Raw genomic sequence first — 21333 nt, 5'->3', positions numbered from 1 at the left:
AAGCTGTGATGATATCTCTGAAAAAGAAAGCCAACGCAGCACTTACTGTGATAGCCATGGCTGCCCTAGTGCTAAGACCTTTAGTTACTGGAAGTCACTCATCTTTCATCATCAGGAGGTCTTTTCAGGCTACAGAGCATCTTTAACTTCCCATGAGCAGCGGAAAGCCTGAAGCCCCACCCAAGCCCCCAGAAGGCTCTCCGGGAAGCATCCCTCCCTACTCCAAGAAGTTGGTTGGGGGATGGATGCAATCTTGCTGGCGAATCTATTTAACCCAGGGAGCAAACTCACAGATGAGGGTCTCTGTTGCTTGAACCTCCTTCAGCTTCTACAAACTTTGTCAAATCTGCCCCTGGCAGAGGAGCCTCACCAGAAAGCACATCAAGGAACCCCTGGTTCCTCTTCAGTCTGGAATCACCTTGCTCATGAAGAACAAAACCACTCCTAATTGAACAAGCAAAAAGAAGTTTTTTTCATTCTTCCAAAGCAATTTCCTGGGTGATTTGTGAAGATTTTGTTTACTAAGCCAACTAGGACACACACACACACACACACACACACACACACACACACATTTGCTAAATTATACGCATAGGACTTTCAGTAAGCAGCTTTTATTTTGAAGGGCATTCCTGCCGCTGGTTTAAAGTAAAGATACTGTCATCATATTTTCTTGGCTTTCAGAACTGGCAGAATCCCAAAGAATCATTAAGTAACCCATGTATAAGGAGAGGAAAACTTTTTTTTTTTTTTTCCTTTTAGTTCAGTTCTAGTCAGGGTTTACATTTCCTGAATAAAAAATAGTCTTCATATTTTTAAACATACACTTTAAATTTATTTTTATTCATGAGTGTCTATGCATGTCTACTTATCTATATGTGCACCAAGTGGGTACAGGTCCCCACGGATGCCAGAAGAAGGATGTGGGATCCCCTGGAATTGGAGTTAGAGGAGTTTGTGAGCCACCATGTGGCTCTGGGGGAACCAAACCTCGGTCTGCTGCATGAGCAAACATGAGCAAACAGTTCTCTTAATTGCTGAGCCATCTCCCCAGGGCCAACAATAGTGTTTGCAATAATAACGGTTAAAGACCCACGCAAGGTTTTTCTAAAGTCAAACCTCACTCCTTTGGCTCCAGTCTTCCTACATGGAAAGGAAGGCTATCCGCAGAGCAGAGGTCTGTTCTAGCTGTGAAAGCTGTCCTTAGGGAGCCCTGACACAGCAGCAGCCTTCTGCTCCCGGGGCGGGACTACAACCCTCTCCTCTGATTTGGCAAAGGGCCACTCCTCCTAGCAATCCTCCTCCCCAGCCCAGGCCCTCTGACCCCCCCCCCCCCGCCCTATACCCCTCCCTCCCCAATCAACTCCAAGTCCAGGGAATTTCCCCGAGCATCTCCAAGCTTGAGTTTCCTGCCTGGAGGAAGGGGCAAGGGCAGATAAAAGGGGCCCAGCGGGTTTGAGAACACCACAGTGCTCTAGAGCCTCAAATCTCCACACCTCCTCCAGCATATCCCGAACCGGTGCTCCCGGGTCCAGGATCTTGTCCACAATGAGCCTCCTGCCCCGCCGCTCTGCTCGCATCCCTGGTCATTCCGGCTCGCAGTTCACGCTGCTGGCGGTTCTGCTGCTGCTCACACTGCCGCAGCATTTAGCTGAAGGTGAGAGCGGCACCTGCGGGGACGCAGGGTGCCTGACACAACCCAGCGGGCCACCGCAGTCACCTGGTCCCAGGAGCAGGGAAAGGCTTTCCCAGCACCCTTCTCTAACCCTGTCTCCTCCACAGCTGTTCCTTCAGCCGTTGTTGCCAGAACAGAGCTGCGCTGTGTTTGCTTAACCAAAACTTCAAGAATTAATCCCAAAATGATCCTTAATTTGGAGGTGATCACGGCAGGTCCACAGTGCCCCACGGTGGAAGTCATGTGAGTTCTGATACTGCCCTGGCCTCGGCAGGTGATCTTGGGGGAAGGAAGTCCTCGGGTCCCTCCTCCCCGCCTCGGTCTCCAGTCACCATAGCTCACCTGCACATCCTCTTCTTTCCCTCTGCAGAGCTAAGCTGAAGAGCCAGAAGGAGGTCTGTCTGGACCCGGAAGCTCCTTTGATAAAGAAAATCATTCAGAAAATATTGGACAGGTACTTGCTACCTTGGTCTTTGGGGTTTCTTAGTTTCTGCAGACTGGCAAAGTCTTTATTCTTTCTGTATGATTTGAGATTCAGGTGCCACATTCTAAACTGGGCTTAGAATAAAAGGATTCAGAAGGAAAGGTGTTCCGGGGAAAGTCTTTATTGCAAATTCCACATATTTGAGCAATAACCCAGAACACATTATTGGTGTGTGTGTGTGTGTGTGTGTGTGTGTGTGTGTGTGTGTGTGTGGTGTTAGGCTACAGTGAGGAATTTTAGTTACTGATAAAACTGTTTTTCTCAACAGTGGAAATAAGAAAACTAAGAGGAATGCACGAGTTCTGGAAAAATCGCCCAGTACTCAATAGAAACATTTCTGAGGAGTCTGTCTCCAATGAAGACAAGAAGAATTGAACACCCCCAATAATTTTCTTTGTGAACCCCCTACTTTGAAGATGAAGTGGAAACTGTGGTCCTGGAAGCTTTCTGCTCATCTTACAAGTTTATTTTAGCAAAGCATTTCCTATTGTTTTTTCAGTATCTGTTACACTATTGGAAAATGTGGCACTTCAGTGTGTAAGCCAAGAATCATCGGTTGTTAACTTTTCAGAATGTCTTGAATTGAAGGTGACTATTGCATTGTGTCTCTAGAAAACATTGTGTGTGTGTGTGTGTGTGTGTGTGTGGTGTGTGCCTTGTAATGTTCATGAGAAGGTTGTGGATTTAACAGACCAATGAAGTTCTGTCAGAAGCTGTTGATGGAGATATAGTCATCCTCTCTCTCTCAAGAAATGGGAACTCTTTTGGTGTTGTTTCTTGGGTGTGTTAAGGAGCTTTTTTACGTATGAGGCTGGGGTGGCATATAATTTTTATATTAGAAAGCTGGTATGTCTTTCAGAAACCTGTGTAGAATACATTCCCTTATTTAGAATATCTAAAAGTGTAAGTTCTAGAAGGGTTAATGTGTTCTCATCTTATAATTTTAGACATTTGATGTCTTCTTAGTATGGCATAATGTCATGACTTACTCATCAAACTGTACACTATTTATTAACTAGCTTATTAGTATTACTATTTGGGTCACAAAGTATATATTTTAGGTAGGTGAAGAAAGTAAGAAGTAGGTAAAATCCTTGCCTAGTTTTAATAAGAAACACATTTAAAGGTTAGTTCTAGTGAGAGAAACCTTAGCAATATCTATACTCTTAAGAGTTTTGAAAACATGCTTAATATGTCTGAATATGAACATATTGCTTTGCCTCTTCCAAACATATGTTGCATTGCTGAGGTAATTAGGTGTCTATAGCATCTTTTAAAGAATTGTTTTTAAAGAATCTTTTAAAGAATTGTTATAAGGAAATTAATGTATGCATCACACCCAATATTTTAAGATTATACGTTTTAAAGTATCTCATTTGTTCATATTACTTTTTTGAGAAAAAAATAAATTATCTCTAAATTTCATTCATGTTGTTTCTGATTTCTTATGATGGTGAATCTCATTACCCTGAATTCCACAAAAATAATATGCAAGTTAACACCACAGTTCTCCAGCAGCTTTCAGAAAGGCCCCATTCCCCTAATTCCTTGCACTGTTTTAACCTCTCAGCTCATCCCCTTTTGGCTATTCATTCTGGACATCAGCAGCTTCTGGGGACCTTAGAAAACACAAAGATGATAAGAGTTTCCCACCTTAAATCTTTGACCAGCTCTCTGCTCTAGTTCAGCTCTCAAGCTCATGGATGGAAGGCTGAGGCCCCAGCTTGCTGCCTTGGGAAGTGGAGCCCAGATGGGAAATTTAGATCATAATGAGCATTCCTTTAAAGGGGATGTGGGGACCCCATCTCCTCATCTTTCTCTCCCCGACCTCCAAGATATGTGTGTGGAAAGGTCTGTGTGCGCCATCATGCGCACCTGCCAGAGATAAACCAACTGGTTGGTTTCAAGTCTTAATGCTCTATCTCTGGCAGGTGTGCATGGTGGAGTACCCAGACCTCTCTGCCACCAACAGAGCTAACAAAGCTGGACTCAGGGAGGCTCGCAGAGACTGAAGCAACAACCAAGGACCATGCATGGAGCAGACCTAAGACCCTGCCCAGATGTGGCCCATAGTCTCCATGTACATTCTCTAGTAAGGGAAGCAGGGGCTATCTCTGACTTGGAATCTGTTGCCTGCTCCTGGACCACTTTTTCCCTGGCAGGGCAGTCTTACCAGGCCACAGAGGAAGAGGATACGGGCAGTCCTGATGAGACTTGATATGCTGAGGTCAGATGGTAGGAAAGGAGGGCTCCCCCTTTCTGAAGACTGGGGGAGGGGGTTGGGGGGAAGAAGGAGGGAGGGTGGGACCGGAAAGAGACAAGGGAGGGGGCTAAGATTGGGATGTAAAGTGAATAACTTTAAAAAATTAATTAAAAAACAAGAATTGAACCCAAACCTCAAAAGTTTAAAATTATGCACCTCCTTTTGCCTTTTTAAGGTCAAGCATAGAAGACATTGTCTCAGTTAGACACAGAGCTAATTAGCATACTTCATATTTCTTAGACATAAAATAAAAGTTACAAAAGCCCGCCAAATAAGGCTGTCTCATACTTTGCATCTCTCTCATACCCTGTGCTGTTGGGCATTCGGTGCCCTGTTTCATTTGCTATGGCTCTACCTGCAAGAGGCTTGCTCCTTTTTTTTGCCCACAAGAGCAGACTTACTCATCTTTCACCATCTGGCTCCAGCAATGCCTCTTTTATGACATTTTTCCTTGCCTTTCCCAACTCAGCATCTTTCAGATACCAGATCACTGAGTTACGACAAATGTTGCTTTGTTCTCGTTTGTTTATGTTTTTTTTTCATCCTAATCTACAAAGAACTCTCCTAGAGCAGCCACCATAGTCTACCCATCTCTGTATCCCCGATGTGTGGCACAGACTAACTAAATGAGTTAATAACATCTTAACCCAAGCAGTTGGCTACTGTCCTAAAGTCAGCAACTTGACTTTCTACTGTCCAGAAAGTCACCTTGTGGTAGGTGTTGGTTAACCCGCCTCTTTTCTTCTTGCCTACAAGAAAACTCTCAACCCATAGCATCTCTCCCAGCATTCACTTGGCAGTCTTCCTCAGAACAACCTCTATCACCCAGCCCCAGATTAGGTTGCTTTTTTTTTTTTTCTCATGGAATTTTGCATTTTTCGTTGTAACATTTTGTACACAGAAGTGTTCAGTGTCTGTCTATTCTGATGTCACTATGATCTTCATGAGAGCAAGGATAGTGTCTACCATCTTCACGGCAGCTCCTAACAAAAGTAGTTAGGGCACAGTAGATATTTATACAAATTATGATCTAGGCCAAAGAAGTGTCATTCTCTCTCCAGCATGAGGCAGTGATTTGTATAAATAGCCCATTATTAGTAACAGCAAAAGGAGGGTGTATTAATCTAACTCATACGCAAATACACACCAGCTATAACTGAACTATTATATATTAATATTTGTGTGAATTTTCACACATTGATGTATATTAATATATTATTAGCTATATAAATCCTTACTTTTCTTTATCATATAATCTCTCTCATTACATACAAAATATTGATTCACCTGATATGTTTTTCTAGCACCATATGCTTTTGTGTCTGTGCAAAAGATGCAGAGGAAGACAGAGGGAGAGACTCAAGGATATGAGACAGTCTAATAGTTTAAAAGGTATGCCTTTGTTGACAAGTTTTTCAGTGATATAGGAAAGTGGAAAATCTCTCTAAGTTTTAAAAAGCTATTTAACTTGCACAGTAGCTTCTTTAGTCTCTCAAATAACATGTGTAATTATCCCATCAGTTGTAGGAAATGCCAACTTGTAGGAAATACCATGAATGCTTGAACTCTAAATTCTAGTGTTTTGAACACTAGAATAGAATGCTCTCTTATTATGTGTCTGTGAGTAATAAATGAAAACATAGTTAACACTTTGAACGACAAAATACAAGTTTGTGAACAAATGAACATTCCTGGTTATTTTTGCCTTATCTGCATAATTTTGTTGTTGTTGGTTTTTTTTTTTTTACAAATTTATTTTTTTCATTAATTACAGTATCCCAGTTGTAACTCCCTCTCTCATCCCCTCCCAATCCCACCCTCCCTCCCTCTTTTTCTCCTAGGACTCTATGTTGTTTTTTTCCAGATGTGAAACTTAAAAGTTTTGTTTGTTTGTAGACCACTGACTCACTGGAATTTGTATTTTACTGACAATTGTAGGTATCATAGACATTCTACAACTGGTCCTTCTATTGGGAACAAATGGGCTTCGTTACTGTCTGTGGGTTTCTCCATCGTAATCTACAAACAACTTTTCTAAATCAGCCACCATAGTCTACTTCTCTCTGCATCCCCAATGCATGGCACAGACTGAATAAACGAGCTAATAACATTCTAGCCCAAGCTACTGGATACTGTCCTAAAGTTAGCAAACTGGTTCATGGTAGGTGTTGATTACTGTGCCTCTTTTCTCCGTGTCTACAGGAAAGCCAAACCATAGTATCTCAGTACCATGGTGTAGTCTATACAGAAGCAGCTGTGACAGCTGCTTCCACCATATCTGGGAGAAATTAATCTAACATTGATATTCCAAGGATAGGCCTCATTGATTCCTCACACTAACCTCTAGATACTTTTTCACTCTCTTGTCTTTTGGAAACTCTCCCATACACATGAGACCACTAGGCCTCATGTGGGTGATTAAAATTAAGTCTATGTACTTGCCTTGGCTCAGGCGATTTTCAGTTTGTAACGTTCTTTGTTCGTTATGTCAGACTTTCTGCTTGCCTCTGGGTGTGACACATTTAATTCTTGAAGGTATGACAGATTTATGGTAAAATATGACTAGTGGTTTTGTATTTCTATCATTGCTTTTAATGCTTGCATGAGGAAACAAATTTTTGTGGGTAAACTCTCACACACTTAACTTGAAAATCCTTCCTGGATGTCACAGAATGAGAAATTTACCACACAGAAGGAACACCGGGGGAATTATAGTCACCTCTGTGACTAAACCAAGGAAGAGAAGCAGAATATGTACTGTGTATATGATCTGGGCTGACCCTTGATTCCCTCTTAGTCAGCAGAATTAATACTCATGTCCTGAGAGGAACTGTTCATACCTCACATATGTAAAGAGGAATACTGATGGGGGAGACCTACAGGTTAAGTGTAAGATTTTGTTTCTATTCTATTTTGTTTCTATATTAGGATCTTGTTCCACATATTTAGAACGTCTTCCAAGATACGCCATTCCCATGCCCACTGTGGAAAAGCATCCTAATGGATGTTTCTCAAATGCATAGCAATACTTGTTTGATTTCCTTGCTGGCTGGAGAAAAAGAAACAGTTGATTCACTTCTCTGAAGGGTCTGGCTATTTCCTCTTTACAGCTAGTGGTATAGTACACAACCAGAGCCAGTGCCTTTCAAGTCTAGTTCTGAATATCAAATGTATAGCCAATTGTTCTGTCTATAACCATTTGTCAGTTAAATGCCATTACATAGCAGACCAGACATTGGGCAGGATCCTGGTGGCTTGAGGAAGCTTATGATGAAGTATTCAGACTCTTGATCTTTTTCTAGAAAACACAGTGCTTTCCCATGGAGCAATGGTTTCCTTCCTTCCTTCCTTCCTTCCTTCCTTCCTTCCTTCCTTCCTTTCTTCCTTCCTTCCTTCCCTCCCTCCCTCCCTCCTTTTCTCCTTCCCTCCTTCCTTCTCTCCCTCCCTCCTTCTCTCTCTTTCTTTCTTTCTTTCTTTCTTTCTTTCTTTCTTTCTTTCTTTCTTTCACACATTTATTCATTCTGGGAAGAGGCACACATGTCCCAAAGAACATGAACAACTTGTGAGGGTTGATACTTCCCTCTGCTACGTGGGTTCTAGGAATCAAATATGAGTTATCAGACTTTGGTGTAAGCACTTTTATCCATAGAACAATCCCACAAGCACAAGACTATGATTTTCTTGAGAGGAGAGGGGCAGAGAGGAGAGAGAGGGGAAGGGAAGAAAGAGAGGATCATGGTAGCAGCCAGCAGCCAGCACCAGCCAGCTCCTAAGCAGAGGTGGCCATTTTGAGTTTTCAGTTATGTCTGTGGCTGGTTAACCAGACCTGCTACTACTAAAAACAAAGCACAAAGGAGAGGACACCAAATATTCAAATGCAATAATAATAATATTTGCGGGGACCTGCTGGCAGAGTCAAACAGTTCCTGAGTGGGGAGCAAGGATTGGAAAGAAAATTACAAAAAAAAAAAAAAAAAAAAAAAAACCACACACACACACACACACAACACACGGGATCAGCTCAAGAGGGCTGTCAGTAAAAACTGCCACACCTGGTTTATTCAACAATTTCTTGTCTTTAGTCAAACTGCCTCAATACAATGAAGGGGTTCATTGAGAGGTCAAAGTTGTTTACCTCGACCACTTCTCTGTGTTATCCTCACTCAAACAGGTTGAAGGAGCTTGGAAAAACATCCTGCTTATCTCTGTCTCAAGGTGAAGGCCAGGGTGAGAACATATTTTTTGCTGAAAACTCAGTAACAAAGCACCCTGACAAACAAGCAGCTCTCCAATCATCATCATCATCATCATCATCATCATCATCATCATCATCATCATCATCAACAACAACCTTCAAAGAAAGAAGAATTATTTCAAGCCACTAAATTAAGATTGGACTTGGCATACAGCGAAAAAGAAAATTACTACTGAGTAATGGTAGGATTTCAGGTTCTGAAATAATCTTAGGTTGCAATGTCCTCCAACAATGACCATGCCGTACAAGTGAGTCATGTTCATGCGCTCGATGCTCAACAGACGCATTATTTGTTTTTTATTTGAGTTGTTTGTTACTAAATGCCACTATTAAAAATAAATTTTCTTAGACCTAGAAGACATAGCAGTGCTGATGGGTAGCAGTGTCTGGAAAGATTCTTCTCCCTGCACACACCCCTCTTCATCTGTACTTCCCTCTGGGCACAAAGGAGAACCGGTTATTGTGTGTCAGTTTTCTTTGACATCCCCACAGTTTCTGTCAACGCCACATTAAACAGAGAGCACTTTCTTTCCAGCTCTCACAGAACGTCTTTTGCTGCCTCATATTTCAAAGAGTTAGGGAACTTTAGCAAATGGAAAATTTTACTAACCTTAGTATCTTCTGTGCCAACTGTTATTTACTCAATACTTAGAAGAGCTACGAGAGAGAGAGAGAGAGAGAGAGAGAGAGAGAACTTCAAAATACTCTGTGCAGAGAGGATCTAATGTGTCTTTATTTTAATGAGTAAATGGTCTTCCAGTATCCATAAAAAAATAGCTAACAGATAGACTTTATTTTGGGCCATAGAAACTTGTTTGTTTCCTGAGTGATTGCTATTTATAAGGTAGCTCATGGGGGAAAATAGATAAAATAACTTACCACACATTTTAAAAACTGAGGGTGACAATGAAAGACAAACTTACAAAGGGTATAAAGTTATTTTAAACCTAAAAGTCTCTGCTATCTGCTACTTTTTTTAGTATTTATAAAAATTATAATTTTATATAAACTAGCTGCTTTTAATTGAAAAGCTGTCATAAAATATTTTTTATACATTGTCACAATGAATCACCATTAGGCATAGCAATTAACAGTAATAGTCCTAGCAGTGAATATAGAGTATTATTTTAATCCCAATGCTTTGGGCAAATATTTTAGTTCTTTCCTGAGAAAGTAAACGTTAAATGAACAATCACACAAGAACTTTGTAATGTCTGGCACATAATAGTTGTTTAATATTTCTTGAATAAACCGAAACTACAAAATAGATGTTTTGTGTCGAGGCTGATGAATAAGGCTTGTAAAATTTGCATGACAATTTGTTGATATGTCCTCATAAACTTTGCTGATAATGTCTTTTTTGTGAGAAGATACATTCATTAATTGACGTAAAAAAGGTCATCATGGCACATGCCTGCAATCTTAGCACTTGGGGGTGTTGGGCTGAAGGAAAAGGATTATGACCTCAAGGCCATCCTAGGCTACATAGCAGCCTTCCTAATTCTGTGAACCTTTAATAAAGTTCTTCATGTTGTGGTGACCCCCAACCATAAAATTATTTTTATTGCTCCTTCATAACTGTAATTTTGTAATTAATTATGAATAGTAATGTAGTTTGTAATATGCAGAATATCTGATATGTGACCCCTGTGAAAGGATCACTTGACTCTCAAAAGGTCACAACCCATGGTTGAAAACCATTCCTCTATAGTGAGTCTGAGGCCAGCTTGGTCTACACTGAGCAACTGCCCCTTGTACCTAAGAAGATATGTCATATAGATCCTCTCAAAGAATGAGAGAACTCTTCCCAATTGAACATGGAAAGAAGTTTAATAGCATTAAATATGGAGAAAAAAGTACAGTGAAACCAATAAATATTGTTTGTGGTGGCCAGAAAATGAAAGATTATGAATAATGTTAAAATCCTTCATATTTTACCCAGAGTTTTAGAAGATGAGCACATGATGTAATGACCCTTATAGAATCATTCCTTTGTGGAGAGAGATGTTTCCATGTATATGCGTTTAATGTGTGTCTCCATGGCTATATACGTTTACACATAAATGCAGATAGAATAGAAACACCGAATTTCTATTTAGCAATGGTAGCTACTGAAGGCTACCATTGAAAAGCAGTATTAGAGAGTAACTATGAAGAAGAAAGAACATATTTAATTTTCATATTTCTGTAATGTATGAATATTTTGTTAAAAATAAGAAACAACAAATATGTTGATCTTGATATTCATGTACACCCGTACAGTAGTAACAAGTAGCTTATTATGTAAAGGAGAATGGGCTTATTGGATGACGTTTTAAAATGGTAATATACTCAGAAGGCAGATAGACGCCCATAAACTCATGCCCAAAGTGACTCCTTTATAGCAAGTGCCTCCTAGTTTCACCCCACAATTCTGACACCTATTAAGAGCCAGCACAGGACCTTTCTTTTTTTATTTGGTAAGAGAAGGGCAGCTCTTCTCAAAGACCACGTGCGTGGGACTGAAAGTATGCCCGGTGTCTATTAAGCCCCAAAACTGCATTGTAGGAAAGGCGTGGCCATGGCTACCTGCTCACACAGAGAAAACGCTTAGTGTTTTTTTTGTCCTGGGTCTTACCTCTAAGTTGGGTGCTTACACATCTGTGAGAGTCAGAGGTTGAGAGTGACAGTAGGAATGTGAGTGAAATGACACACAAGTTGCAGCGAATTCTGCAGGGTTTTTAACCCGTCTGGTCTGTGTGGGCTGGGTGCAACTTGACCACCCTTTTATGGTTACATAACCACACGTACTCACTTCCCCACCTCTTTCAGTGGTATTAAAAAAAAAAAAGAGGTCAGGAAGCATATAAAGGCACGTAGCAGTGGTGCTGTAGGCAGCAGCTCGTCCTCTCATCGAGTCTCCTGGTTCAGGACACAGTTCTAGCTCACTCCTCTCCACCATGGGCTTCAGACCCAGACCTACGCCCTCCTCCATCAAGGCCAGCCCACTTCACAACCCAAGGGTGCTGGTGCTGCTGGCGCTGCTCCTGGTCGCCCTGGCTCCCATGACCACAGGACAACGTAAGGGAAATTTAGGTAAAGATGAATGCGGAAGGCTGCTTGTGTCCAAGAGGCTTGTGGTGGGAGTGGGGGTGGGGGCCTGGGGCTGTGCGCATAGGGACTGCGTCAGTGGTTCTGCGTTTGGAGGATGCGCTAAGATTCTAATATATACTTATGGGCATTTCGTATGCGGAAGACACATGCCATTAAAAGTTTACAGGTCGTTGTCACATTGTGTGAAAGAGGGACAACGGCCTTTACAGGTTAGGAAAGGGAGCAAAATAATGTATAATCTCGAATTAAATCTTGTGCTCCAACGTAGTGGATGACGTGGAACCGTATGTTGAGTTGCGCTGCAGATGTCCCAGTGTAGTCTCTGGAATCCCACTCCGCAGTATCGCCTCCGTGAATGTGCTCAAGCCAGGAGCTCATTGTGCCAACATGGAAGTGATGTAAGTCCCCGATTCTTTGTTCTGTCCTTGCCATTAGGGAACCCTTCCTGTTCACCTACTTGCTTCCCTCCCGCTTCACGGACAGGTTCTGACGGAGAGGCTGTTCTACACAGATAATCGTTTTCTCCGTTGCAGAGCCACGCTGAAGGATGGGAGGAAAACCTGCCTGGACCCAGACGCTCCTGCCGTCAGGAAACTGGTCATGAAAATATTGGAAGGCTATTGACCAGCTGCTGCAAATGTCAGCTTCCTGCCAAACCATTTCATGGGGGAGGAGCGGTGAAGTTTTTGAACTCCGGACTTTCTAGAGTCATTTTCCATTCTGGAATTGGGATACACTTTCATTCTTTCTCAGAAATCACAGTGTATTTTAAGAAGGTGTTTTGAAGAATGGCACAAAGAAGATTAAAATGAACACACTAAGTTGTAATTTATGGCTTATTTCTGCAATTCTTGGCTAAACATTGTGCTATATTTTGCATTTTTTATTTGAAGCTTTCTTTCCCGACACATTGTGTTAAGTTTTTCTTTCTGTGTTTTGAAGTATTTCTTTTAGTTTTGAGATTATAATGGCACCACTTTGCCCTTTCCTCTCTTCCCTCCAAGCCCTTCAGTATACCTTTCCTTGCTTGCTCTCAAATCCATGGCTGCTTTTTTCATTAAACACTGTCATATACATTTATGTATGTGCATATATATTGACAAATTTCACAGTGGTCAGTGAAAATAGAAATTGTCTGGAGCCAAGTAAGGTATATTTGCTTAGTAGATTCCTGAGTTTTTACAGTCTCCTTAGCCCTACAAAGCCTGTTTCCAAGCAATGTTTTCTAACATTTGTTTTAACCTTCAAACTGAACATAATAAAGTCATAGGCTCTAAGTTCTGTAAGTCGTGGTTGTTCTTTATAATGAACATCAGTAGCACCAAAAATGTGAAACAAAAAAGGGATTAACACACTCTGTTTATAAAAATGTCAGTATTGTCTACAACAGGGAAATGTGATAGGTCTTATCTGTTGTTTAATGCTCCACTATATTCCTTCTTTTTCTCTCTCTTAGACTGAACTTGGGGCATTATGTATATAAAGCAAGTCTTCTGCCACTGGGCCACAGTCATAGGCCCAAAAAATTTGTTATTTCACATTATAGTCAGGTAAAGTCATTAAGCTGATGATCTGTGACATTTTAATGTCATAGACTAGCAAGAAGCTATCACTTTAAAAATGCTAGGCATATTAAGTGTCCCACATATATTAATTAACTAATCTTACCAGGTCCCTGTTAATCTGGTTTAAGTCCATTCTCTAGAGCCACATAATAGTGGTTTCATTTTGGTCAGGTTGCTCTGTGACTTAGTTTCTTGCTTTTTAAAATGGGAATGGTCTCTTGCTTGTTTAATAGAGCTGATGTGAGAATTAAAAGAACCGAATTTAAAATGCTTTAAATACTGTGTGTCACATGATAACCCACATAAAAATGACAGGAATTTGCTATTATCAAAACTGCTGCCTTCCCCATGTTACAGAAAGGGAGGAAACTTGAAGTTTAAGAAATCATGAGACTTGCCTTGGGTTGGATATGTAGCTCTGTGGTAGAGTGGGTGCTCAGCAAGTGAGAGATCCTGGGTTCAATTCCCCACAGAGTCAAAAGAAACCTGCCTTTGAAATTAAAATGATCAGAGTACATATTTGAAATCCTAGTCTTTAACCACCAGAGCACGACACTTTCATGGATTCCTTCTTCTCTAAGAAGACGACATAACATATCATATCATGTTAAATTGGCACACAAGATATAGACTCTCCTACTACAAAGAAGAATCATCAGGAATAAGGGAGGAAGAGACTTTGGGGCACACTTACAGGCTAAGCTCGTAGTTCACTCAAGCTCCGCATGGTGGTTGGCTTCCTGTCCTGTCTCTTCACCACCAGAGGCTCAGGCCCTAGGACATCCCATCTGTAAAATGAACACTCAGTAACAATTACACCAGTGCCCGCAAACATGTGCCAGAGCAGTGAACAGAAAGTGGCATAATTTTTGCTAGCGTTGCTCCAATTATTTAGAACATCTGTGGCGTCTCATGCCTCTCTGAGACGGTCTCCCAACGAGAGCCAGCAAGGCTGGTTCTCCACGTAGCACTGTCTGCACTATGCTTATTCTCTTATTCTTCTCGAGAGGACTTTATCTTTTACCGTTGTGTCGCTCATCTGGATTCTTTCCTTTAAGTGTCGAGAAAGGCTTGTCTGACGTTATTGCTGAAATCTTTGGCTAAGGCGGTACAGATTCAAACCCCCTTATCCATTCCTTTTTTTGCTGACCTGGCACAGGCCTTGGGTTTCAGTTCCCTAACCACAGAGGGCTTATGGCGTGTCTTGCAGCCGCCATTGCAGTTGATGCTGAGTGTTCAGAAACATATGTCCCAGGGAATTATGCTTGACAATATCACTATGGGGGTGGGGCAGATAAAGGGCCGCATAATTATATGAGGCATAAATTAATACAGAGATCTCCAACTGTCCCCGGAAACTCTCTTATCCAGTATTATCTAGAGTAGAGTTGGCTAGAGAAATAGCTAGGCTCAAAGATGTTATCAGGGCAGTGCATTCAAGTTTAACTTTGCTGTTTTTCCTAGAGAGTAATGACAACCGACCCCACTTCCTGCAGTAGACTGGACAGGAGTTAGGAGATTCTCGGGAATTTCACCCAAGAAACGAGGGAATGCTTCCACATGAGGATGGAATTCAGAGGTCACTGCCTAGACACTAGGTTTAACCTTTTTAGTGGCAGAAAATAATTTTCCAACCCCCATCTCTAACCACACAGCAGTCAGACTCACTAGTAATCAGCAGGAAGAGTGACAGCAGGAAAGGCAGAGGAGAAGGGGCAGTTTGGGATAATGCAACCGGAAGCTGGGAAGGCAACACATCGGTCCTGAAGGTGCATATGTTCTGTAAACCGTATGGTGACGGCAAAAGTTTCTCTGTCACACCCAGCATACCTTTTGCCAAATTCAAGTCCTGCTCTTTCTAACTCTGTAACGGTTCCTATAAATTCACACTGAGGATGTGATCTGCTTCCAGCTGCTAGTCAAGAGAGCTGACCTCAGCTTTTTTTTTTTTTTTTTTTCTGCTGTTTTTCTTTTTAATCTTGGCTGGCCAGAGCCCAATTACTGTTCCCCAAATGCCATTGCTTCCGCAGAGTAGTTCCTCATCCTGTATCCCAGGTTTCCGGGCTGGGCTGGCAGTGAAGATAAAAAGTGCCTGGAAGGTTCCAGGAGCCACTGGCCTGCACTTAGAGCCCCAGGCCCCAGTTTCCCTGCGCTAGTCCTTGGACCTAGTGGCATCCTCTTGACATGAGTGCTGCTGCGGTGTTTCGAGGTCTCCGGCCCAGCCCTGAGCTGCTGCTTCTGGGCCTGTTGTTTCTGCCAGCCGTGGTTGCCGTCACCAGCGGTGAGAGAGGGTGAAGGGATCCTAGGGGCAGGGAGACAGCCCAGAGTGTCAGGGGTGGGGAGGTGATCTGTGATGACACAAGACATACGGTATAGGCCTGCCAACTGTGCTTCATCCTCCTTCTGAGTGGGAAGGTGATGCTATAACCAAGCCCGTGGAAATGGTACGGAGGCACCACCTGGCCGATGATCCGGTCACCAAAACCTCCTCTACTCCCCTTCGTCTATCCTCCCCCTTTGCCCTCAGCTAGTCCTGAAGGAAGCGATGGACGTCTTAACTGCATGTGTGTGAAGACCGTCTCCTCTGGGGTCCATCCCAAGCACATCACCAGCCTGGAGGTGATCAAGGCAGGACGCCACTGCGCGGTTCCCCAGCTCATGTGAGTCCTGCCCACACCTTCCAGGCCCGTCCTCTCCTCCTCCGCCCTTCCTTCCCGTCTCTTCCCTTCTTCCAACCAAGGCTCTGAAAAGTATGTTTCTTACCTCTTCCCTGGACAGAGCCACCTTGAAGAATGGGATGAAATTTTGCCTGGATAGGCAAGCACCCTTATACAAGAAAGTAGTCAGGAAACTACTGGAGAGCCAGGTGCTAACTGCCTGAGTCTGCAAAGTGTCACATGGGGGACTGGACTTTTGTCTACTTTTAACGTAACTGCGATCTTCGGAGTATGTTATTCTTCAAGACTTAAATAAATGCATAGAACCAATTTGCCATAAAGTGAAGCCATTTCTTCGCAATGGAGCCAAAATAGTGCCGACAGGTCACGTATAAGAGAACATCTTCAGATTTTTGGCAGGAAGGTTTCGTCTAAGGGCTGCATTTGTTTGGCGTCCTGGGCTGTATGCCAGGTGTCGAATGTTTGCATGTTTACTCAATTTGCATTGCCTCACAATTACGTTTTAGTTTTAATGTTCTAGTTAGCTTTGTAAAAAAAAAAAAAATTAATGGGACTAAAGCATTACTAAGTTGCCTTTAAAATAAGCATCTAAATAAAAATCTGATTTAATTTTAAGATCTATACTCTATTTTATCATGAAAATAACAGAAAAATTAGAATGAATACATAATGCTAATATGTTGATACTTTCAAGAAATTATGAGAGACCATCTTTCTATTAATTGGTTCTTAGAGAATGTTTATATTTAAAAAAAAAGAACTATTAAAAACAGCTTTGTTCTCACATTCTTGCCAGTAAGTGTTCTTTACCTGGCAAACTTACAGTTCTACGATGATCTGTTAATATACCATCTCACTGTTGCTCTAATCCTGTAGACTTTCCCCAGTATTCTTGGGTTCAGAAGAACCTTATTTGCAATTCAGTTTTCCTTAACATCCCACCATAATATATATACTAAGCAGCCACAGGAACCAGGAGAGGTACCAGCTGGTTTTACACTCGTACTTCAGAAGACAATTACCACACATTGGGGAGAGAGAAAGGCTCTGGGATAGGTGTATATTCAATAGTCATCTCTCATTTCCTCTCTCTTCTGGTCTCTCATAAAAACTTCTGCAAGTTCTTAGAACCCTACTAGATAATCTAGAATACACATTTTATCTCAATAAGCTTCATACATCGTTGAAACCTTTTTGTCATGTGAAATCACACTCATAGGACATGAAAATCTTGGGGGTGAGGGTGTTGTTCAAGTTACTTTAATGGGCAGGAAGGCAAAATTTAACTGACCCAAGAAGAAGGTGTAGACAGTAGCTCAGGAGTGAATGCAATATAACATGAGTGTCACATTCAACCTAACAGGGCAGTGCAGAGCTGTAGGCTTAAACTACTAAGTTTACATGTACTAAATTTACAGTTACATGTGCAATTGAGTCTGTGAAGGGAGCAGATAGCTCTAGATAAAAATAGTCATAGTTCACATAAGCTCTCAAGGTACACAGCTATCCAAGGGGGAATATACAGTGACCTCACAATTGGTTCTTGGTGATTTTCACTTTCAGTGCTGCTTTTAAGCACTGTGATACAGATCATCTTTCCAAAACACATACCACAGATACAAGCGTGACACTTTACCATCACAAAATGCTGTTGGTATTGTTCTCAAAGTACCATTCCAGTTAGGTGAGAGTGGTAAGGCATTTGTTCAGGCAGTTTTGAGTCGGGGAACGAAAAGGTTACACTCACACTAAGAGTTCTTCAAATCAAGTGAACTTTATGAGAGAAAGCACTAGAAATGAGATGAGGGTCAAATGCCTGTTTTTGTTCATTTTCCCTTTTGCTTCCTGCCTCTGACACCCTAAGTAAACAGGACTCAATGTGTCAAAGAGACCAAACCAGTTTTGCAGTGTCAACTACTGGGGTCTCACAAATCCTTGTTTCAGAATCACGCTGGCCTAATAATCCTGACAGCATTTTCAAGTAGCCCCTCTACCAGCAAGAGGACTGTGGCACCTGGAATATCCCAAGATATGCAGCAGTCTCCTGCTTTTCCAAAAACATTACGGAATGGCAGAGCTAAGTTGCCCTTGAACTCCCCTGCCTCCATCCCTGCAACCCAGGTGGCACTTGAGGCCAATCAGCAGGAAATGTCCACCAGCCCAGCCTTCACGGCACACTCATGGCCCCTATCGAGAAAACAAAACCACACAAGTATTTGCTGCCCTCCACACATCTTCGTTTGTGTAATCTTTACTTTTCTTTCCCCTTTCTAAGGCTTTTGTGGTTAAAAACAACTTCCTCTGGAACGCATGGTGCATTGAGGGGCTCCTTGGGCTTAAAGATAAGCATCGATAGTATTCTCATGTTCATTACAGGTAATAGAAATGAGACAAGAAAGGGACACATTTTAAACTGGAAATTTCAATGGAAAGCCTCCTGCAGATATTTCCGACACTAATGGTGTTTTTGTTGTTGTTGTTGTTGTTTGTTTGTTTGTTTGTTTTACTCTCAGTAATAACTGAAATGCTCAAATAATGAAACCATAATTTTATAAAATACACATGATTTTCTATGATTCTGGCTGTGATGCTAAACCATCTTTCTAATAAAGAACAGGGATGGGAAAGACAAACTTAATGTAACAAGGTCAAGTCATCATACTATGCTACTGTAACAAAATACTACAGAATCATAATTAATAATAACTGAAATGTATTTGGCTTCTAATTATGCATGTTTCCTCATCCAAGATTGAGGGGCTGCACCTGCTCAGGGTCTTCTTGCTGCCCGATAGCATTCTGGAAGGAAAAGGAAGGAGGAGGAGGGGGGAGGGAGAGAAGAAGGAAAAGAAAAAGGATAAGAGGTGGGGGATAAGATGAGGAAAGAAGGAGGAGAAGAGCTAAGAAGAAGAAAAGGAGGAGGAGGAAGAGGAAGACAGAGAGAAAATGTAAGAGGCAGAAATAGAGACCACTCTGACCTCACCCTTCCCAAGGTAACCACCTCAGCTGCATCGGCCTTTCTGTGATAACAGCACTGTCCCTGTGTGAGACACAGGCCCCCATAATGTAATCAGCTCTTAAAACCCCAATATCTCAGTCTGTTGCACTGGGGATTAAGTGTTCAGTATAGAACGAGGGCAGAGAGACATGTTCAAACTGCTAAAATAATCTTCCTTCCTGAGGCAATATGACACAACAATTTTTCTATCAATATTTGTGTCATTATGTAAGAATTTGTGGTCAAAGGAATCCAACCTGAAGGAGCACAGTCTTCAGGCAGAGTTAGAACAATCCGATCTATCAGCTGTGTTGGGGAATCCCTATTCTTTCCCCAGGAATTCTGGAGAAAACTGCAGGGGTTGTTCAGAAATGAGGAATGAGGCCTTGTATGTATTCCTTTACCTTCAGAATAGCTACTAACCCGCGCCGTAATGCATTAAACCAGTTCATGGGCATCGGCTCTCATCCTCCTTCCTCATTTTTGATGCGGATGAATGCCTGATGGAGTACCACTGAGTAAATATCCATCAAATAGTAACTACCAAGAGAGAAACACTAACGGTGGTGAGTCAGGCATGGTTGAGGGTTGAAGGCAAAACACCTACCAGATGGAAAGTCAACTGAACAGAACGACACTGTTTTCAACTGATGATCTTGTTACGTCCAGAGAGTGCACCAAGTTACTCAGAACACCGAGTACACCCTTCCCCAGCACCTCCCACGGTTTGTTTGGTGCTTCGGTTCATGTCACGTTGGTTGCCAAGCATTCAGCCATTTGTTCGTCCACATCCTCCAATCACATGCCAGTACTTTAACATGAGCTCAGACATCTCCTTGCTCTGCTTAACACATCTGTAGAAAGCAAAGCCAGGCCATCACTTCTCGACTTCCAGGGTAGCTTCTACTATGCCTTAAATATCTTCAGTGTTCTTAACTAGTCAGAAATGTCTATCCAAGAGTTAATTCAGTCTTAACTCAACAACACTCCAGTTCTTTGAAATGAGTATCAGATAGACCTAGTTTCAAAAGGAGCTGGAGGATCTGCCTCTCCTGGAGTCCTTCCCACTGTTTCTCTCATTTCTTTTCACTTTACCTTAATAAATATGCTTTTATTAAAACGCTGCTTGAGCCTCACATTCCTTGACCCCCCCCCAGATACTAGAAGCAAATAAAACCAACAAAGCTATTTCTTATCAGAAGTTGGAAGATAATAAACGTCAAAAAAATACTGTAAAGACACGCTTAAAAATCAAATTTTTATAGTGATTCATACTTTTCCTAGTTAAAAGTCCGGCCTTCATGCTGTGTTTGTAGCTTTCATTTGAGGTTTAAAACATTCATATTTCAAGTCCCAAGATTTTATTTATATAATATCAAAGTCACAATACTTTTTTATGTCTAAGAGAAATCTCTTATGTAATTTTTCCCAAGAGAAATTTTCTCATTTCTGTTGTAACTCCCGGCAATACTCTATTTTTTTTTCTTTTTCTTTTCTTTTTCTAGTCTAGTAACATGATCTTATCCATGTAGGGACCACTATTTACAGGTTAGGAGACAACTGTAGGGAATGTTGCTTATATAGGTTAAGAGACTTCCCAACAGTCTAGCATTCAATTCTTGCAAAGCACATGCCCTAAGAAGTGCTTGGTGAAATAAGAAGGTGAATTTGTCTATTGTATTAGGCTACAGCATTGCCATGCTTAAAACATTTTAATTTTGATTTATGGAGATTTCATTGATTCACATGGCATGTTTATGAGAAAGTAATGATATTTCGACACCAACTTTTTGTTTTGCTTTGTTCCGTTTACAAAACAAGTGATTTTGATTAAGTTATTCCCAGGAGTCTACCCCTGAAAATCTACAAGTGTTGGCCTGTTCACAACATGCTTCATTCTTCTGGCAGCATCTGTGGATGACCCAGACCCTGACTATCCACTAAGAACTCTCATTTACGTCAGGGTTGATTCGGCTTTGAAGACCATTAGAGTTACAAGAAATACATGACATATTCAGACAGCATGATTAATGCTGAAAGCAAACTGTTTAATCCTATGAAACATGATGAAGTGTCTCAACTAAAGCAGAAGATATTTTGGAGTTTTGTATTTGACTAAGTATGTACTCAACAACAACAACAACAACAAAAAATCCAATTTCTTTTCCTGAAAGCTAGTTGGTAGAGCATTTATGTTCATTAATTTTCTTTGGGTACCATTCTAAGTTGATTTAAGAGCTCACAATTTTAAGTTTATAAAAGTTGCAAAGACGATGGGAGTTGCTGTGTCAAATTAAAGAAATCAAAGTATGCACACATTGC

General features: G+C 41.5%; 3 protein-coding genes across 4 annotated transcripts; all 3 read left to right on the top strand.

The window, feature by feature from the left end:
- Nucleotides 1–1456: 1456 nt before the first annotated feature.
- On the top strand, nt 1457–3578 carry LOC129667879 (C-X-C motif chemokine 5-like). The gene is made up of 4 exons (XM_055595606.1): nt 1457–1657; nt 1783–1918; nt 2046–2129; nt 2428–3578. The coding sequence occupies exons 1-4, from the start codon at nt 1549–1551 to the stop codon at nt 2486–2488; spliced, it is 390 nt and encodes a 129-aa protein (XP_055451581.1). The 5' UTR covers nt 1457–1548; the 3' UTR covers nt 2489–3578.
- A 7991-nt stretch (nt 3579–11569) lies between these two features.
- On the top strand, nt 11570–13051 carry LOC129668332 (platelet basic protein-like). 2 transcript variants are annotated; one of them, XM_055596311.1, is made up of 3 exons: nt 11570–11737; nt 12039–12168; nt 12304–13051. In XM_055596311.1, exons 1-3 carry the CDS (start codon nt 11617–11619, stop codon nt 12392–12394), a joined length of 342 nt encoding a protein of 113 aa, XP_055452286.1. In that variant the 5' UTR covers nt 11570–11616; the 3' UTR covers nt 12395–13051. The 2 variants fall into 2 exon arrangements, with proteins under 2 accessions (XP_055452286.1, XP_055452284.1); XM_055596309.1 differs by having other exon boundaries at nt 11570–11752.
- A 2362-nt stretch (nt 13052–15413) lies between these two features.
- LOC129667865 (platelet factor 4) lies at nt 15414–16322 on the top strand. Its single transcript, XM_055595580.1, has 3 exons — nt 15414–15616; nt 15863–15995; nt 16114–16322. Exons 1-3 carry the CDS (start codon nt 15520–15522, stop codon nt 16214–16216), a joined length of 333 nt encoding a protein of 110 aa, XP_055451555.1. The 5' UTR covers nt 15414–15519; the 3' UTR covers nt 16217–16322.
- Nucleotides 16323–21333: the final 5011 nt, after the last annotated feature.

This window comes from Psammomys obesus, unplaced genomic scaffold (genome assembly GCF_907164565.1).
Source record: "Psammomys obesus unplaced genomic scaffold, mPsaObe1.curated_primary_1811, whole genome shotgun sequence".
In the NCBI taxonomy this organism is placed as follows: Eukaryota; Metazoa; Chordata; class Mammalia; order Rodentia; family Muridae; genus Psammomys; species Psammomys obesus.
This window is presented reverse-complemented; position numbering and strand designations above follow the sequence as displayed.

What these genes read in the sequence shown, in the direction of transcription:
- LOC129667879 (XM_055595606.1), top strand. Translation starts at nt 1,549, where the DNA reads ATGAGCCTCCTGCCCCGCCGCTCTGCTCGCATCCCTGGTCATTCCGGC. An exon ending in GCCGCAGCATTTAGCTGAAG is followed by an intron (nt 1,658 to 1,782) that starts GTGAGAGCGGCA and finishes TCTCCTCCACAG; the next exon opens with CTGTTCCTTCAGCCGTTGTT. An exon ending in ATTCAGAAAATATTGGACAG is followed by an intron (nt 2,130 to 2,427) that starts GTACTTGCTACC and finishes TTTTCTCAACAG; the next exon opens with TGGAAATAAGAAAACTAAGA.
- LOC129667865 (XM_055595580.1), top strand. Translation starts at nt 15,520, where the DNA reads ATGAGTGCTGCTGCGGTGTTTCGAGGTCTCCGGCCCAGCCCTGAGCTG. An exon ending in CGTGGTTGCCGTCACCAGCG is followed by an intron (nt 15,617 to 15,862) that starts GTGAGAGAGGGT and finishes CTTTGCCCTCAG; the next exon opens with CTAGTCCTGAAGGAAGCGAT. An exon ending in TGCGCGGTTCCCCAGCTCAT is followed by an intron (nt 15,996 to 16,113) that starts GTGAGTCCTGCC and finishes TTCCCTGGACAG; the next exon opens with AGCCACCTTGAAGAATGGGA.
- LOC129668332 (XM_055596309.1), top strand. Translation starts at nt 11,617, where the DNA reads ATGGGCTTCAGACCCAGACCTACGCCCTCCTCCATCAAGGCCAGCCCA. An exon ending in ACAACGTAAGGGAAATTTAG is followed by an intron (nt 11,753 to 12,038) that starts GTAAAGATGAAT and finishes GCTCCAACGTAG; the next exon opens with TGGATGACGTGGAACCGTAT. An exon ending in TGTGCCAACATGGAAGTGAT is followed by an intron (nt 12,169 to 12,303) that starts GTAAGTCCCCGA and finishes TCTCCGTTGCAG; the next exon opens with AGCCACGCTGAAGGATGGGA.